At 39.0% G+C, this 17,033-nt stretch overlaps 1 protein-coding gene across 3 annotated transcripts in view; it reads left to right on the forward strand.

Annotated features, from left to right (window-relative positions):
* MAP3K5 (mitogen-activated protein kinase kinase kinase 5) overlaps nt 1-17,033 on the forward strand; it is a 96,113-nt gene that overhangs the window by 21,610 nt on the left and 57,470 nt on the right. For 2 of the 3 annotated variants that reach the window (XM_015284184.4, XM_046939118.1), the window contains exons 2-3: nt 13,447-13,586; nt 16,099-16,122. In XM_015284184.4, coding sequence (XP_015139670.1) covers nt 13,447-13,586; nt 16,099-16,122 — 164 coding nt within the window. Of the gene's footprint in view, nt 1-236; nt 441-13,446; nt 13,587-16,098; nt 16,123-17,033 lie in introns of those variants that run through there. The other variant, XM_046939119.1, reaches the window with a different exon arrangement.

Below are 17,033 nucleotides of genomic sequence, written 5' to 3' on the forward strand. Positions count from 1 at the left end.
ATTTTGCTTTATTTTAGTTAAAGTAAAAAATAATTTTAAAAAAAATTGTCATTATTGATCTGGAACCCATGAGAGACCTTGTAGCTAGCCACAGCGCTTGGATTGTAAGCTAACTCTTACGTCTGAAACTATCCCAGGCTGGAACTTCCTTTCTGCTGGAGGTAAGTCCCTCCTCCTTGATCGCTTACTAATGAGGCTGTTTACATTTTAAAAAGGATTTGAGGCCTCCATATCACAGGGCAAGGATTGCGTAAGTTCACGTGGCAGAGAGCTCTGCAAAATGGGACAGTCAGGCAAGTTCTGTGAATTGTGATGGCAGTAACTGGTAGCACCATGTGCTGAATTAGTGATATGTGTTGGTTTCTGTTGGAGGCTTGGTTGTTTAAATTCTGCATACTTCAAAGTGGAGTCATCACTAGATTTGAGATGTTATTTTCTGTGTAAGTAGATCTTTCTATGCGGTGCTTTTGCTGGAACTCAAGGGATATTACAGTTTAATTTGGATCGGGTTTGTGGTGTTTACTGTGCCCTTCTCCATTGTGGTCTGAAGATACTGTTCTCTGTGTGGTTAAGTGCTGCAGGTGGTAGAAGGGACTCTGATTTTTCAGAGTGTAAGAGAGGAACAGATCAGTGGTATATATTCTTGTTCTTCAAGGATTTCTTTGGAACTGATAGTAAGCTTTGCAATATAAATAGTATTTTGAATTTTAAAAGGACTATTTTTGAACCTCATTTGGTAAAACAAATAAGGGGAGAGTAACAATGAACACTTAAGACATAAGATACATACATTTATTATAATGTCTTTGCTAGAAATGGTGAATTTATTTTTGTGGCTGTAGGGAAAGAACACTTTGCTACCTGGAAACCTGTGAGCAATAAAGCACTTGAGCATATTGGTTTATTGTGAGCAATATTGGCTAGTGTGGTCACTAGACAGATAGTAAAAATGAATGGATGAAGACTCAAAGGGAGTAAATGCTGCTGGACATACTCATTTTCTAGTCTGTTATGATGCATAACAGAGGTTAGAGGTATTGTGATGAAATTTCTGAAAACTTCATGGGAGAAATAAAATAGAAAAGACACTGTTAGGAATTAAGAAAGAAAGAAATAGAAGAAGAACTAGAAAAGTCACTGTATGGATCTATGGTGTCATATCTTCCTTATCACCTGCACCTCTGCTTGTCTTGTTTCAAAAATAAATTTGTAGTCTGGTCAAAGAGACAAACAAGATGAATGAGGAGGATTGTCAGAAGCACTCATGGTTGTTTTTTCTATACAGATGCAGACGATAGATATGTCCTCTTCAGAAAGAAAACAAAGGGAAATATGACATAATGCAAGATTAGGAATGAGAAGGAAAGAACTAATGACAAACAATTAGTCATTTTTAATTTCTGTCCTACCTCATCTGCGAGCAAGTTTAGAAGAAGCTAAAGGAAGTACTTTTCCATGTAAAGACTAAGTCAAGTTGTTTGTCTCACTGGTGTAAGGTGTTGCGGATGTGGAAAGTATTGGTTTAAAAAAAAAAAGACTAAAATAACTGGGGCATAAGTTTGACGAGACCTGTTATGAATGATGGACCCCATATGGCTGAATGACTCAAACTCTTTAGACTGAATTTCTAGGAGCTTTAAAGATGTACCAGGTGGCTCCTGTAGTTGCTCTGTTTCTTTTTTTCTTCTCTAATTATTGGTGTTGACAGTGGTAGAGATGAGATGCTGGACTAGATGCGCTTCCTAACCTGACATAATGTGATTATCCTTAAGGCTAAAATGGCACACTTCATGCAGAGATGATGTTAACTAGTAAATTTTCTAACTAATTTGCCACAGAAATTAGACTGTAAGTGTTATCCAGAGGTAGATGCGAATGTGATTAAGACTGATCTCTTTAATGCCAGTCACTTGACAGGTGGGGGCAGATCATCAGTTAATTTAATCTAATTCACAGAAGCACACCAGTTTATCCTATCCAAAGGAAATGGCATCAGTCTGGCATCTGAAATAGCGGGAAGGCTGTATCTATGCAGTCAATATGTTTATAGACATATTGACTCTTGTATGCTTTCTCTGTGCACTACTGCATTGCCACCTGGCTTATCTCTTCTGTTCCGTAACTGTGTATCTCTAAGAGCTTTATGGCCTTGAGCAACCTGACCTAGTGGTGGCAGCCCTGCCAATGACAGATGATCGAGATCCTTTCCAACATGAGCCATTCCATGATTCTGTCAGGAGGTTTTCCCTGGTACAGCAGACTTTGTTTCATTTGTGGGTCACTTTCAAAGTGAAGCTAGTTAACTTGGTGTTTAAGCTCTTTTTTTTCTGAAGCATGAAGAGAGTTTTGCAACTTGGAACAGGGACGCGTAGAGGAGAACCGAGAGGAGGAGGGCTAGAATTGTCTGCTGGGTATATCCAAGAAGACCTCTCTGAATGTGCTGAGACCTCACAGATACTTGAGCCTTCTAGTGCAAGGATGAGGAGGTCCCTAAGGAGCTTTGGCATGTAGTTTTCACAGATGAGTTTCTGCCAATTATATCTTTCTGTTAAAAGTGTTGCCTGTAGGTATGTTGAAGGTGGATAAAAACAGTACAAGAAAATGCAGTTGATACAGTTGTTGTGAGTAAAGGATACATACTAATCATGTCTCTTTGGTGTTAAACCTCTGGATATTTTGCCCTGAGACAATTTTACACCAGTGGGAATTGAAATGTTTGTTTTCAAAAGTTCTTATCAGTAAGCTGCTACCTTTGCTCTTCAGTAGCTATCTTGCTGTTGATTCAGGCAGAAGAAAGTTTGGTTTATACAGAGTACTTCTGAAAGCAAAATCCTTCAGTACACCTCCTACAGCATAACTGCATTGTAACTTGGGCTTATGAGGAAGGTTTTGTAAGTGGTGCTTCTAGGAACTTCTGGGTGGGGGTGGAGAGGCATGATGCAATCTGTCATGTATGCAAAAAGACTGAAAGTACGTCAGAGACATCTAGAACACGCAGGAGTAAATGCACTTCATGGAGCATTTTGTTTTACTTTTGTGCAATTTGCTTTCAGTGCTGAAATGAATCTACAGTTGAGAATGGCCTGAGGAAATTTTCCACCTTTTTTTACTTGGGAAAAACTGGGGAGAGGGAGCTTTCTACCTGTTTTCATTTATCAGCTGAAGCTAAGAGCTTTTTCTTAATAGGTGTTTTTTGTCTACTTTATTGTGAGTGTTAATTCTTCTATTTCATGAAAGGTTCTCTAATGTACAGTCAAAGTGTACTAGAGCTGACCTACATATACAGACTGTTTGGAATTACCTGCAAAGTAGAAACTAGCATAAGAACATTCCCATTTTAACTGATTTAAGCATAATTAAATTGTTACACGCTTTAAACATGAAGAAAACAAAGTCAGCATTCTAACTGTGTGGTGAAGTCCAAAGCAGCAGCACAGTATGCTTTTTGTTAAGTGAGTATGTTCAGTGTAGCATGGTTTGCAAAAACAAGAAGGAGCGGTGCAAATCACAGAGGAATGCAGGGTTAACAGGGGTTCTGCTAATCCACCTTGAACTCCAGGCAGATGAACTCACTGCCTTGTGAGTGCCAGACAGAGACCTCTGCTGTTTTTCATGTGAAGCTCTCCTTCACACAGGACAGAACATGGATTCTTTTTGTAATAGTATACGCTACTGGCTCATTCATTCTGTAACTGCTATCAATTACAAAGTCTTCCCTTCTTCCTGCACGGTCTAGGCAGATTTATTTGATTTTAGCACTCCTAAGCATAGTGTATAATAAAAACTCACATTGTTTTCAGTCTCCCAAATCAATTCCACTCCTGTCCTTCCGGATGCTTCTGAAATTAGTGTCATAGAAAAGCTTTAGCAGTGTTGATATACAAATCAGGAATGCAAATGTGTGCCTACACAGATCCTTGTGATAAGGTGCTGCAGTTTGGCACTGTATCACTGGTAAATACTCTCATCCTGTAAGGAAGAATAGTGTGTTTTTGCTAAACTTGGAGTTTATTTTAAAATGTTCCAGAGCAAAGTGCAAGAAGTAGTAGTGAGCAGTTTAAATTCCTGAGCTGTGAGTCCATCCCTAAGGAAAGACAGCACAGCATATTGCCAGCTCAGTAGTTATGATCTGAGGCTTCTAGATGAAGTTACTCAGGCAGATATATATATATATATATTTTTTAACAGAATATGAATCGCTATGATTACTTTGCAGAAGAACTATTGGGAATGTACTCCTTTTTGGATCAAATCTATTTAATAACATTTATGCATTTTTAAGAGATGTTGGTGTTTGCTATTAGAAAACCTGGCGTGTGAGACTCCCTAAGCCCTTGGGCGTTTTTCTTCTCAGACAGTGTCTTTCTGTTCCTGGGAAAACACTGAATGCTGCAGCGAAGGAGTAGCAGTTCAGTTTCTTGGGATGGGTGGTGGGAACCAGAAATGATAAATGTATTCTATACCTTTAATTCAGATGAGGCCTGGGGCTTTAAGTTCTCAAATACCGTATCATTTATGGCATTTTCTCTTTATGATGGAGATACTTTCTTCAGTAAGTAAAGACGCTTAAATAAACACAGTTTTTACACGAATACTTTGAATACTTCTGTTCCCAAGTTTGGAAGCATGGGAAGGTTCACATCTTATACATTCCAGCTGTTGTTCTTCATACTCCTAAAATATTACATACGTCTTTTTCAATCTGTGCTCACTGCTTAGGGATTTTCTGTGTTTACACCATATTCGGTATGACTAGGGAGTTATCATTTCTCAATCATGAGTTGAAAATAATGTTGTAATGAATAATTCTACATCTTTGGATTGGAAACACTTTTGGACTTATCAGCTTAATGGACAGATCTCTGCCCTGCTTAAGGGACCGAGACACATTGTCTCCGTCTGGCTTAGCCTTGTAGTTTGGCTTTGCCCATCTTTGGGGCAGCCCACATTTCTGATAGAACCTGTGGGGAAAAAAAAAACCAACAAAAAAAACCAAGTAAGCTTCTTAACAGAAAACTGAAAGGAGAAGAAAGAGCAGAAGAACTCTCAGATAGCAGGGAGATACCTCAAAGAAAATTGCTTCCAGAAAATGTGTGCTACTTACTAAAAGAAGTTTTAAAGTAACCTCCAGAAGGTGGCTTTGACAAGAGGAAGAAGGAATGGAATTATGCCCTTTGAAAGGACAGCTTATGCTCAAGTGGTGAGGAAACAAGTTGAAAGAACACAAACTATGGCAAATGTAATGTAAACCTTAATGAGGCAATTTCCAAAGAAGTTTGAGAAATACATGCTGAAGTCAGACTTGGGCATTCTCAGATGCTTCACCAACAGGGAGTAGGCTAGGGATCCTGTGCAGTCAGGATCAGAAAGGAAAAGCTGAGAAAGATGCAGCTTTCCTGCTATGATTTTATGAAAGATTTTCACTGAGGGGATAAGTCTGAGGAACTGACTTAGATTTAAGTTGCTAGGAGAAAATGCTATAAAATAAGCTGATAAAATGAATAGTAATGGCTTTATAAAAACCTATGTGTTGATGTCTCCTGCTCTGAAGGAGCTCTAGTTAAAAAGCATGGCATTGTTATTAACGGTGTGTGACTTCTGACTTTAGTGGGTGTTGTCACAGTAGGAAGGGGAGACAATAATGTAATATCAGTAGGAAACGGGCTGAAAAAATACAAATAAAAAAATAATTCTCATAGACATGTGGATAAAATCTGGCAGTAGGGAAGAACTGACCTAGCTTTTTTAGTAGAGGTAAGTCAGACTTTAAGATTTTTCAAGTCTTTCATTGTGAGATTGTGTATTTCAGTGTCAGTATGCTTTTGACAAGGTCCCTGACAGAAGATGTTTAAGAGAAAAATGACTGGAGCTGAAATATTTATTCCCTTGAAATAGTTGAATTGTTAAAGTGTTGCAACAGAAAATCAGTTTGGCAGTGTATCAAGGTTACCAGTAGTGAAATGTGCTGGTGAAAGGATTGCTCTGTGCTTTCTTTTTGAATTAGACCTTTCAGAGGATTTGTCAGCAGTGGGGTGGTGATGTTTGCCGGCGTGCAGGCTAGTCAAGACTGTAAAAGGCTGACTGTAAAGGGTTGTAGAAAGTATTATGGTACCAGGCAATTGAGCAGTTAAGGGAAAGCTGAAGTTCAGTGATACTGAATGTGAAGCAGCGCATGAAGAAAAGCAGTTCTAATTATGCATGTGATATTAAGCACTAAATTAGTTATTGCTCTTCAGACTTCTAGCTCATTCAAGAGTTTTCTTAAAGTGTCTCTAGATTGCTGATTGAGAAAGGCTAGTCTTTATTTGCCCCATTCTTACAATGCTTGCAATACTGGCTGCTGGCTTCTGGCAGAGATATTGAGCTAACCAGAGCTTCGATTTGATCCCTCCAGCTGTTGTGATGGAAACCATCAGTTGTTTTTGAAGGCTGGGTGTGGATCCGCTTATAGACATACTTATCAAATTGAATTCCCCAAAGAGGGCAAATATATAACCATATAGTCAGATTTTATTCAAATAAGAATTAGAGAAAATTTGAGGTCAGTAATGCAGAAATAAACAGAATAAATAAATAAGAGTAAGAAGAATTTTTGATCAACTTTCCTCTTGCCACTTCTGTCTTCAAGGTGGGTTGTTTCCTGGCTTGGTTTTAATGAACTCAGCTCCAAAGCTGCATGGTGAACTCCAAAGCTGTAGTAAGCTCTGTGCTTCCTTTAGAATTTAGGATAATTTCTTTCCATCACCTCTGAAGCTCGGCTGTTTGCTTTTCTTAGGACTGCCTTTCCTTCTCTGAGCTCTTCTGCTGGCATGCCTGTGATCCCCACAAATACTTTCTTCCTGAGCAGTCTGTCACTTCAGAGAATGCATAATCTAATCACTCCTTCGTCTAGCGTGTCTTAAATGTAAAAAGCATAACATGAAAATGTATACAAAAATAAAACACAGGTACTATCACATCACTTATTTGTCTTTTTATATATAATATATATAGATCCCTTGATCTTATTCAGGCTGAAGGAGTGCTTTGTCTACATTGAGAGGAAAATAATTAATATATATTTTCCCAACAATGCATATCTACTGGACAACACTTCTAAGTGTGGAAGTACTGAGTTGCTGCAGATTGCGTTGCTTTCCTTGACTTTTCCTTGTTTGGGGATTGTTTAAAAATACATTAATATCAGTGCAGGTCTTACCAGCCTTGAAATGTGTTTGAGCCTTCAGCTGAGCCTCATGAGTTCCTTGGTTGAGTTCTGAGTATTTTTCTAAAGTAAAGTTTTAGGTTGTGAGATTATTTAGTATTTCACATTCTTGGTACTAAGGAGCCTGTTTCATTAGAATTGATACAGATGCAGTGAGCCTGAACATTGAGGTTATTTTTAAATAAATGGTTCTTTGTTTGGTTGTCATCTTTTTATTCTTGCCTATTGCTGAGTTCCTCCCACATGCATCAAGCTGAGTGCATTTTTTCTTAATTTTTGGGGGTTGGAATCGTGTGATAACATCGTATTCCTTTGTCTTGGGCCAAGATAGATTGTATTTTGTTCAATCTTGAGCTTTTTCTTTTTTTCCTTCTCCAATTGTCTTCAGATCATTGATAGACTGCCATGCAGTTTGCTGTTAGTTCCTACACACTCTTCTTTTATGTTTATCGCCTACGTTTTTCCCCTCTTATTCGTTTATCTAACATCTATATGAACTTTCATTGTTAACATTTACTTGCTGTCTTCTGTTTTCTTCAGCAAGAATCCTATTTTGCTCCCATCAGCCTTGTATTACTGAATCAAGAGGTTCTTTTCCCTTTATACTTGAAATGTATTGCAGGATTTCACTTGTCTCTCTGGGCATCAGCTGTGCTAGGTCTAATACAGACATGATGAGGGTCAGAACCACCCCTACTAGTTAACTGTTAAAGAGTTTATCTGAGATGAAATCACACCTTTTACTTATTAGTGTTTGTCTAGGTTCATTTTTTAATTCAAGACAAGTTTTAACTCTGTTTTTCCAAGGAGCACTGGGCTTAATACAAGTGTATGGGCAACGTGGTACTTCTGTATTGGAAGGTGACTTCCTGCTTTTGGCTTACTAGGTGCCCTAATTCTGCCTCTGCTTTGTGCTACACAGCAAACTGAATGGGATGCTCAGCAGGCTGACGTGCCTGTTGTTCATCAGCTGGGAATGTGAGCTCAGGAATTCCCCTTCAAGTATGTTGCAGGATTGACTCTAAATTGTACTTCAGTGATGCAGGGTCTCTGCTTCCATTTCGTAAAAGTAAATCACCTGATCCAGGGTAACTGCAGTAATTTAAAGAAGAAAGCTTCCCAGAGCATTGGTGTCAGAAGTGCTGTGCTGACTTTGTCTGCTGGAGTTGTGACATAAGGTGCTGAAATAAGAAACCTGAACTGAATGCTAGACAGTGGAAGTCTGCGATAGAAAATAGATAATCAACAGATGTGTTAGCTTTCAGTGCCTTTGCTTGTATTTTGCACGTTAATTGTAGTTTCCACAAGTATTTTGCTTTTCCTATAGCATCTGAAGCTCAAGTGTGCTGTCCATACCCACTTTTTCCACTATGCCCAAACCTCAGACACCTCTACAAAGCCCTTTTTCTGGCTAGCCTCTCCCAGCAGACTGGCTTGGCCAGACAGGTTTTGGGAGAGGTCAACCATTCCCCAGTGTTGAGGTGTCCTCATGTGAGTGACTCCCACCAGCAGCTTCCGGTCCTGGAAATGCATGAGATGCTCCTGACAAGTTATGCATGATTCCACTGATGGTGACGAGTCAGTGATGCTATGGTTTGCACAGTAGAACCAGGCCTACCGAGCTGCGCTGATGTGGTACTGTGACTTCCAAAACAGGCTTCCTAACTGAAGCAGGCAGTCTCTTGGTGGGGAGTAAGGTATCTATGTCAAAGACAGAGAACCATAAAGGAGTTGGTGAGGATGTCTTCCATTTGCCCGTTTCTGAAGGTTCACCCAGTAGTGAATGCCATCATGGCTTATTGAAGCCATTGCTATTACCACAATATGACAAACACTTGGCACTCACACTTATGTTCAAATAAATTTGGTCTGTATTTGTGTCTCTGCCGAAAGAGATTTAACCTCCAAGTGGAAAGGAACCCTAAATATTGGTCTATCCCAGACTATCCCAGAATTTGCTGATAGTAATTAGTTTTTATTTTGTCCTGATTAACTGTAGGACAATGAATATGAAGCAACAACTGTGCACCAATTAATCAGAAGATATTAGGAAGCGTAAACATTCTTCAGTTTTATAACTGATCTATTTGTATTCACTGTTCCTCCTGGCAGTACTGTTGCAAGCAGACAGTATCAAAAAGTAGGGTGTATGTGTATAATATCTCGGAGTGTTTGTTTAAACATTCTTCTTTGCCCTGTTATGTTTTAAACAATAAGCAGGAGTTGAACTTTGGCCACTGCGTTTCTTGGTGACTAAAGGCATTGCTAATAACCAAGACAAAAAGGCTTTATACACATTAAATGGACACTTCCCCTTCTTGACCACATTAGTGTATATGATCTTAAGTTCTTGCAATTTGCTAAGAAAGAGTAATTAGTAGAGATGTTATGTATGAAGTTCATCATCTTTGTACATGTAGTATAAAAAGATGTAAGTGGATTTACATTGCAGGTAAGAAATGTTTGTCACACAGTTGTAATATATGCCAGCCTTCACAGAAATGAGTCCTTGAGCTTCTACAGCTTCTTGGGCAGAAAGAGTCAAGCCAATTGCCTCTAATTCTGTCACACAAGTCTGCTTTTTGAGATTAATTAGAAGCAGATTCCCTGTGCAGTAGTGTTTTGTTCTGTTGAATGTGTTGTGTGACTGTATTTCAAGCAGTTTTTAGTCTAGACATCAGTTAGCCTAGTAACTTGAGGTAGGACTGCTTGATGGTTGTAGTTATGTCTGCAGCTCAGTGTGGCTGTCCACGCTAATTTGTATGCAAGCAGCTTCATTACAGACAGCTTGGCTATGGTCAGGTAGAACTCGTGGTGGTTTGTGAAATGGACACCAAGAGCTCACTGAGCTGCATGCTGCTGCAGTTACGCTGCTTCTGTGTCTCAAACAGAGCTACGCTCGCTTCTCATGCACGTTTATGCTCCAGACTCATCAGTATAGGCATGGCAGTTGCTTAAAGTGGTGAGAGAGAAGGCTGTGACTAGACTTTCCTTTATGTTCAGAAGCTAGCAAGGAGCGATAATTTGCTGTAAGATTTATTATGAGGCTCTGTACCTATAGATGTCGAAGATAAGTAGTAAAAAAGAGCATCCTGTCCTTGTTTTCTTTAAATAGCACTGGTGTACCTGTGGTCTGTAAACAAGTCTCTTGCTTTTATTAGTTAAAATTGACATTTAATCTTACGTGCAAGACCTAAGTAAGGACAAAAATTTATTCTTTCCTGTGTGGCTACAAGAATTTCAGCATTTCCCTATGTCTTGCTCCTGTTTTGTACACCGTGCATCCATACCCAATCTACTCACTAGCCTGTGAATCTCAGTCTGAACAGACTTCCTTTTCTGGAACATAGATGTCCATAGATGTACAAGTGTTTGGCGTGGATTGTCAGCCCTTGGCCTTCAGAGTACTTCACATTGGGGGCTTAGGTGTCAAGAGGGCTCAATTCTGATTAGAGCTCTTGGTCAATTTTTTATTTTTTTATTTTTTTATTTTTTAACTTGCCTTGAAACTGTAACTGCAAATGCTTTGAGCAGGTTTGTTTTTCCACTCTAATTGTGGAAATGTTCCTTCCACCTTGTATCAAAATGCCTTTTTGTTACTTGTGAAATATCTTTCACTGCAGCGCTGGTTTAGACTAATCTTATCTGGTGAAAGTGAGAGACTGCTAAGTAGGGTTCTAGCAGTTTATATATTGATGACCAAACAGCTGTCTTATGCTAAGTTAAACCCTGGCTCATCTGAACTGGTGAGAATTTTTTGGATACTTACTTGAGCTAGATTTGTCATGGAAAACGTTAATCTTGCTCAGCTCCTATAGACTTCTAATCATACTTTATGTAACTCAGTATAGCGTTTAACTGCCTTAGCTGCACTTGACAATATGTTTCAGGCACCTTATAGAAGTCATTACCACTACCCTTGCTTTGCAGGCAAGAGGTGGAGATAGAAAATATGGGTAAAGATGGACAAAACAGCTTATGTTCACCTAGAAGATGAGCTTCTGCTTGCTGCTCTGCATTTTACTTCTGAGCTTCTGGCCAATGCTCCATATATTGCTCGTTCCTTTGGTCAGAGTTATTCTGAAAGAAGATTATAAAAAATGGGTCTGTTGCAGGAGTTTGCTTAGGGTGTAGAGGTTTTTTGTTTCCAATGTGATGAACACCTGATCACAAAAGCATGCACGCTTCTTGTGGTTTGTTGGAATTCCAAGTATGAACTGGGCTGTTCCCATTGAAAACTGGTATCAGCCCCACAGGATTAGTACAGACTTCGGAAACCTGATCTCTTTGTAATAAATGTTAACTTCATCTTAAAGTACATATCCACTGGAGTGAGGAGGTTGCCAGAGAAGTTGGAGCTCTCCTTGTGGAAAAAAAAAAATCCAAGAACATTTCTTACAACGTGGCAGCAAATCTGATCTGTTCTAACAAATGCATTAAATGGATTTGGCCATCTCATTTTGACAGTAGTAAGGGTGATTGTTTTGGTTTGGTTTTAGTTGTTGCTGGTGTGTGTGTGTGTGTGTAACTGTTTCCTTCTTCATGATCCTGGGAACTTGCCAGTTTAATGCAGGTTTCCTCAAGTATTTTCTGAGGCTTTTTTTGGTCAGGTACTAGCACTCGGTTAAGTAATATTTCTCTTTCACTGTTAGTTTCGCAACTCTAGTGGGAACATGTTATCTTGCAAGATTTGAGAAGTAAGTAATGGAAAGTTGCACAAGTTTTTCTCCTGCTCAAGGTGACAAATGTACCATCAGCTTGCAGTTTCCAAAGATTGGATTTTTATGTGAATAAGAGGAGTTAAAAATAGAAGCTGCAGCAGCAAGTTGCTTTTAGGCAACTTCCTAAAAATATATAAATAGATAATCATCCCTCAATAATTAAAAGCCCACCCAAGCAATGTCTAGTGAAATTGTTCTCATTCTTATTTGGCTTTTGTGATGTTTTGATTTCTGAAAATTAACAAAAACCAATCTGTGCACAGTTTTAGTAATATGCTTTCTTTTCTACTTCAATAAAATGAATTTGGAAGAGTCCATGCTTCAGATATTTATGTGGAATTGAACAGAGGTGTTCTTAGAACACAAATTATGAGACATCTAAAGAAAATAATTTCGTATTTGATTTTAGAATTTGCTCTATTTAATCATGTTATTGTGTTCTTGGCATCTGTTGTAGTTTCCATGGGAATGAATAGGATGCATTACATTTGGAGCAACCTACAAAGTTGATTCTTAGTAAAAGGACATCAGGGTAATAAGCATTTTGTCTGCAGGGCTTGTCTTGCAACCTGTCTTTTGTTATAAAAGAGTTCATAGAAAGGGAAAGCAGGGAGAGATGATGGAAACCAGGCTGCTTTTTTATTCTTTTTTTTCTTCACATTACTACATTTCTTTGAATTGAGCAACCCAAAAAATGGAATTGGGTGAAGAATATCTCCCAAGAGGGCTGTTTGCAGGAGAGGTGGAGATGAGTCATTTTACTCAGTTTGCTCTCTTGATCCAACAAAACTTTTGTAGTGGAAATATTCTGACTGTTAGAAAAGAAGTCTCATTTATATATGCTGGTATGTTGTAGCTGCCTCATGCTTTACTTTTACTTCGTGACTCCAGGAGAATGAAACACGCTTTTTAAGAGACATTGCAGAAGACTGCGTGCCCTGCTTTGTAGGCATTTGTGCATGAGCTTAGTTCTGTTCATGCAGGTCAAATCTACTGTGAACAGGACTCCATGTGATAAGGTTCTTGATTATGCAGTTGTGTGCTTAATTAAATCAATTTTTATTGCAGCTTGTGTGGAGGGTGAAAATATACATCAAATACAATTATTATTTTTTTTCCTGTGAGGTCCTCATTCATCATATAGAGATTAACTAAACAAATATTGTTTTCCAGTGCACCAACTGAACTTTTTGCCCTTTTTGTGATTAGTGATGTTTTACCACTTTTTACCTGGGGAAATGAAGGTCTCATGTAAAGGAGAGAATGAGTGGGGAGGAAGGTGAAGAAGGAAAGAACAGAAAGAAAAAAAATTAAACCACATCCTGCTGACTATAGTCAAAATTCAGACATAACTGAAATGGGGAAAACCCTCTATAATTCTATTTCCTACTTAAAATCTATTCTTATCAAAGCAAATGCTTTGATGGAAATTGAAGTAAACGGAAAGGAATGGCATAGAAGTATGTGGCTGTCAGAAATATGTGTCACTGACCATTGACCATTTTTCATTTCTTTCTACAGATATTGCCGTTGTAGAGATGAGCGATGCCTTTCGTCAGCCTTCCCTCTTCTACCACCTGGGAGTCAGAGAGAGCTTCAGTATGGCTAACAACATTATCCTCTACTGTGATACGAATTCTGAGTCTCTGCAGTCACTGAAGGTAGGTCTGAATTGAAAAAGTGCAAGAGGGGAAGCCGCAGTTGTTGAACCCTTGAAATAAGACTCTGTGTTTCCATGAGAAATACAGAAGCCATGTATGCTTCACAGTAGAATAACAAAAATATTCTGAGGCCTGAAAAATAAGTTTTCAGTGAAATGCTGAAAAACTCAGTTCATTTTTCCCAAGAGAAAAATGTAGATGATTTTACCATGGTCAGTTAAATACCTTCATGCTAAGTAGCTCTTTATGGAAACAGAAGTTTGATACATCTCAGGAGAGAACTTAAATATATGGTTTTCTCATTCAACAGAGTTATCGTTATTTGGGGTTAACAGTAAAAACAATTGGTTAAGAATAGTGACACGTAGGGAGACAGCAGGATAATCCTTATGTTTTAGCTCTTGTGTAAAGTAGCAGTTTTCTCTCCAAACCTGATGGGACTGCAGGTGGTCACTGCTAATTCTTGCTGAGTTACAGTTGTCTATATCAAATACCTGCAGGATTCTTCTGCTGGAGTTTATTGGCACTGTAGCGCTTAGTTAGATACAAAATTAATCCCTGTTTCTCAGTGACAGTGTTTGCCCTGTGGTAGGTTGGCTGAAGGTAGAGTAGTAGTTTAATAACTGTTAGCTGTGAACTGTGAAAGCCAAGGACTTCACACTTGCTCCATCCTATGCTAGAGGTTTGCTGACTTCCATGAGGTTGTGGGAGGGCAGACAATTTGGATAGCAGTCTCTTAAATTACTTCCACTCCCTCGGATTCGTTGGCTGTGATCAAGAGGTGTTACGTGCCACTGCACTTAAGCTCAAGGCATTGCTGAAAAGCATTTCAATAAGCAGCTTGGTGAGTCAGGTTGCAGTCTGGGCACTGCTGCCCCTCACAAAGGGTTTGCTTCCACTGCCTCTGGCTAATGCAGGGTATTTGGTTTTGATTCTGCCCAGCTATTTGCAGCTTGGCTCTCCTCTAGGAGAGAAACACCTTGAACTTAGTTTCTTCTCCCTGTGCCTCCATCCAAATGATCTTGGCCAAGTGAAATGGTGGCAATTCAATTACTTCCCTTCTGTGTGCAAAACAAAGGGTATTCAGATAAAAGCTCTAAAAATAAAACTGCTCGTAGTAGAAGAACCACCTTTGGAATTTAATTCAGTTACGGAAGTACAATGCTCTATGGTATAAGCAGAGCAGAATTTCATTGTACTACAGAGGAAACAAACATTCAGCTCCCACTGAAAGTTTACTAGGAGTGAGGCACTGCTTGGGAAAAACTATTACTAGTTCAGGAGTTGGACTTTGCAAACTAGCCACGTGTTAGGTTCCCACTGGTGCTGATGAAATCTGAATCCTATGCTGTGAGGCTTCACTGTCCCAATTGTCACTGGTATAATGCCCACTGACAGACTCAGAAACAATGCCCACAGTTTCTTTTAGCTTTGAGCTGAACCCATGCTTCTGCAGAGTGTTTGCAGAAAAATCTTCGGAGAGAAAATCCCTTTCCCTATTATGTACTGACCACCTTAAAAAAATAAATAGAACAATATAGTTGTGGGCATGCACGAGCATCTTTTGAGGCAGTGTTTGTTCCTGTATTTGGTACAGCTAGCAGTTAGGCTGGTGAATTGAAGAAGGAAAAAAAAAAAGTAGTGATTATGGAAATGTAGGAAATACAGAATTGCAGCATGTGATTAACTAGGATATAAGGAAACATATTTCATCTCAATTAGGGGAAAAGCAGTTCATGGAAGTCTGAAACTTGCAACAGGGAAAGATGAGGTGCGTTGCTTTGAGACTGCCTCTGTTTTTAGTGATATGACTTGTGAAGCTCTTCAGTGGTCACTGTGGCAGAAGTATAACTTATTAGATAAGTCTGGCAGTGGCAGAAGTTCCTGAAGGTGAGGCCACTTCCCACAGGTGATTTGCCTTCGGGCAGCTCCTTGGGCTGTACCACACAACTGCTGTGCAAGAACCACCTTTTCCTATCCACGTGTGCTTTTGGTTCTCATTCTCTGAAACTTTGCATTTAAATTGTGATTTTAAATTGATTTAAATTGTGTATACTTTGCATCATATTTATTTGAGCAACACGAATTTCAACCAACTTGAATAGCTAATGGTTGACTTTCAGTGCAAGCTGGGAGTATCTGAAACTTCCTAGAAGTATTGCTTTTACTATTCTTTACAGATTTTTCTACTGGCAGCAAGATGGTATTTGCACAGCTAAATATGTGTGCATTAATAGCTAACTTTTGGACTGTCCCGTTCAGGACTACATGTACTCCTGTGTGTATATACAGGATGTATGTATCTACTTAGTTCTGTAATCTTTTCCAATTACAGATTGTCTCTCCTGAGACAATACTGATTTCCATTGGTTTGGCAGGCTAAGAAAACATGCCTCAAACAGCTTCTTCCTGTCATTTGTCTGTATATTTTAAAGTTAGTCATCCTGGTCTGATATCTTTTCCAATATTTGTTCAATGTTATCAATGTTTTTCTCTTTTTTTTTTTTCCTAGGAAATTATTTGCCAGAAGAATAATGTAAGTATGACTTCTGTGTGCCAGCTGAATTCTAGGCATTCCAAACTTCTGTGGCATTTCATGTTGTTTATCATGTTTTCCATTTGAATCATTTAACACTTTCCTACTGTATTTTACAGTGTTCTGGAGCTGCTAGCAGCAAATCTGTGTGTATCACTTTGTTGCTAGGTACCAGGCTCACTCCTTACCTTGCTTCCATCTATCACTGCTATTCTCCTAGCTGCCTTTACTTGTCTGTCATATATATTTTTTTTCATACACAGCTTTCATCTTTCATTCTGTCAGGTTTTTGTTTTCTCTGTACAGTGTTCTTCAGGTTGTTGTTGGATTTGTTTGTTCTCTGTTTGTGTGGGTGTTGTTTTTAAAGAAAAGAAAATAAGGAAACTATTAAGGAGAAAAACAAAAAACAAACCTTCTATTGACCAGGAACTGTTTGGAAACAGATGGTCATTTTAGAAACCCATGGCTGAAGCTGTGAGGGTACATATATTAGGACAGAGAAAGTGTGTGTGTATTTATTTCTGGAAGCAAAGACTGGGAGCCTGCTAGCCCTTGTACAGTGCTGATCCCAGCATTCTGTATCCCTTTGGTTTCTGAGGTTGGCCTTGCAAATCTCCCTTCCCTTTTTTACTCTCACGTTTAATGTGGGCAGAGCTCTGGCTGTGAGCGCTGGTTTCTCCATGCGGTTTGTTCAGGAGCAGCAGGGCCAGTCACGTCAGAATGTATATTTGGTATGCTGAGCCCTTGGCTTCACTTGGGGACGTACTAATAGCCATATGTGTTAGGATATAATTTTGTAGCAGTTAGTTTGCTTTGTGTAGGTATCCTGAGGTGCTGTACAATTCCTGTATTCGTATAATTGTTTTAATGGGCACATGAAGTATTCAGTTTTAGAAATTGGTTGGGTTTTA

This window comes from Gallus gallus, chromosome 3 (genome assembly GCF_016699485.2).
Source record: "Gallus gallus isolate bGalGal1 chromosome 3, bGalGal1.mat.broiler.GRCg7b, whole genome shotgun sequence".
Lineage (NCBI taxonomy): Eukaryota > Metazoa > Chordata > Aves > Galliformes > Phasianidae > Gallus > Gallus gallus.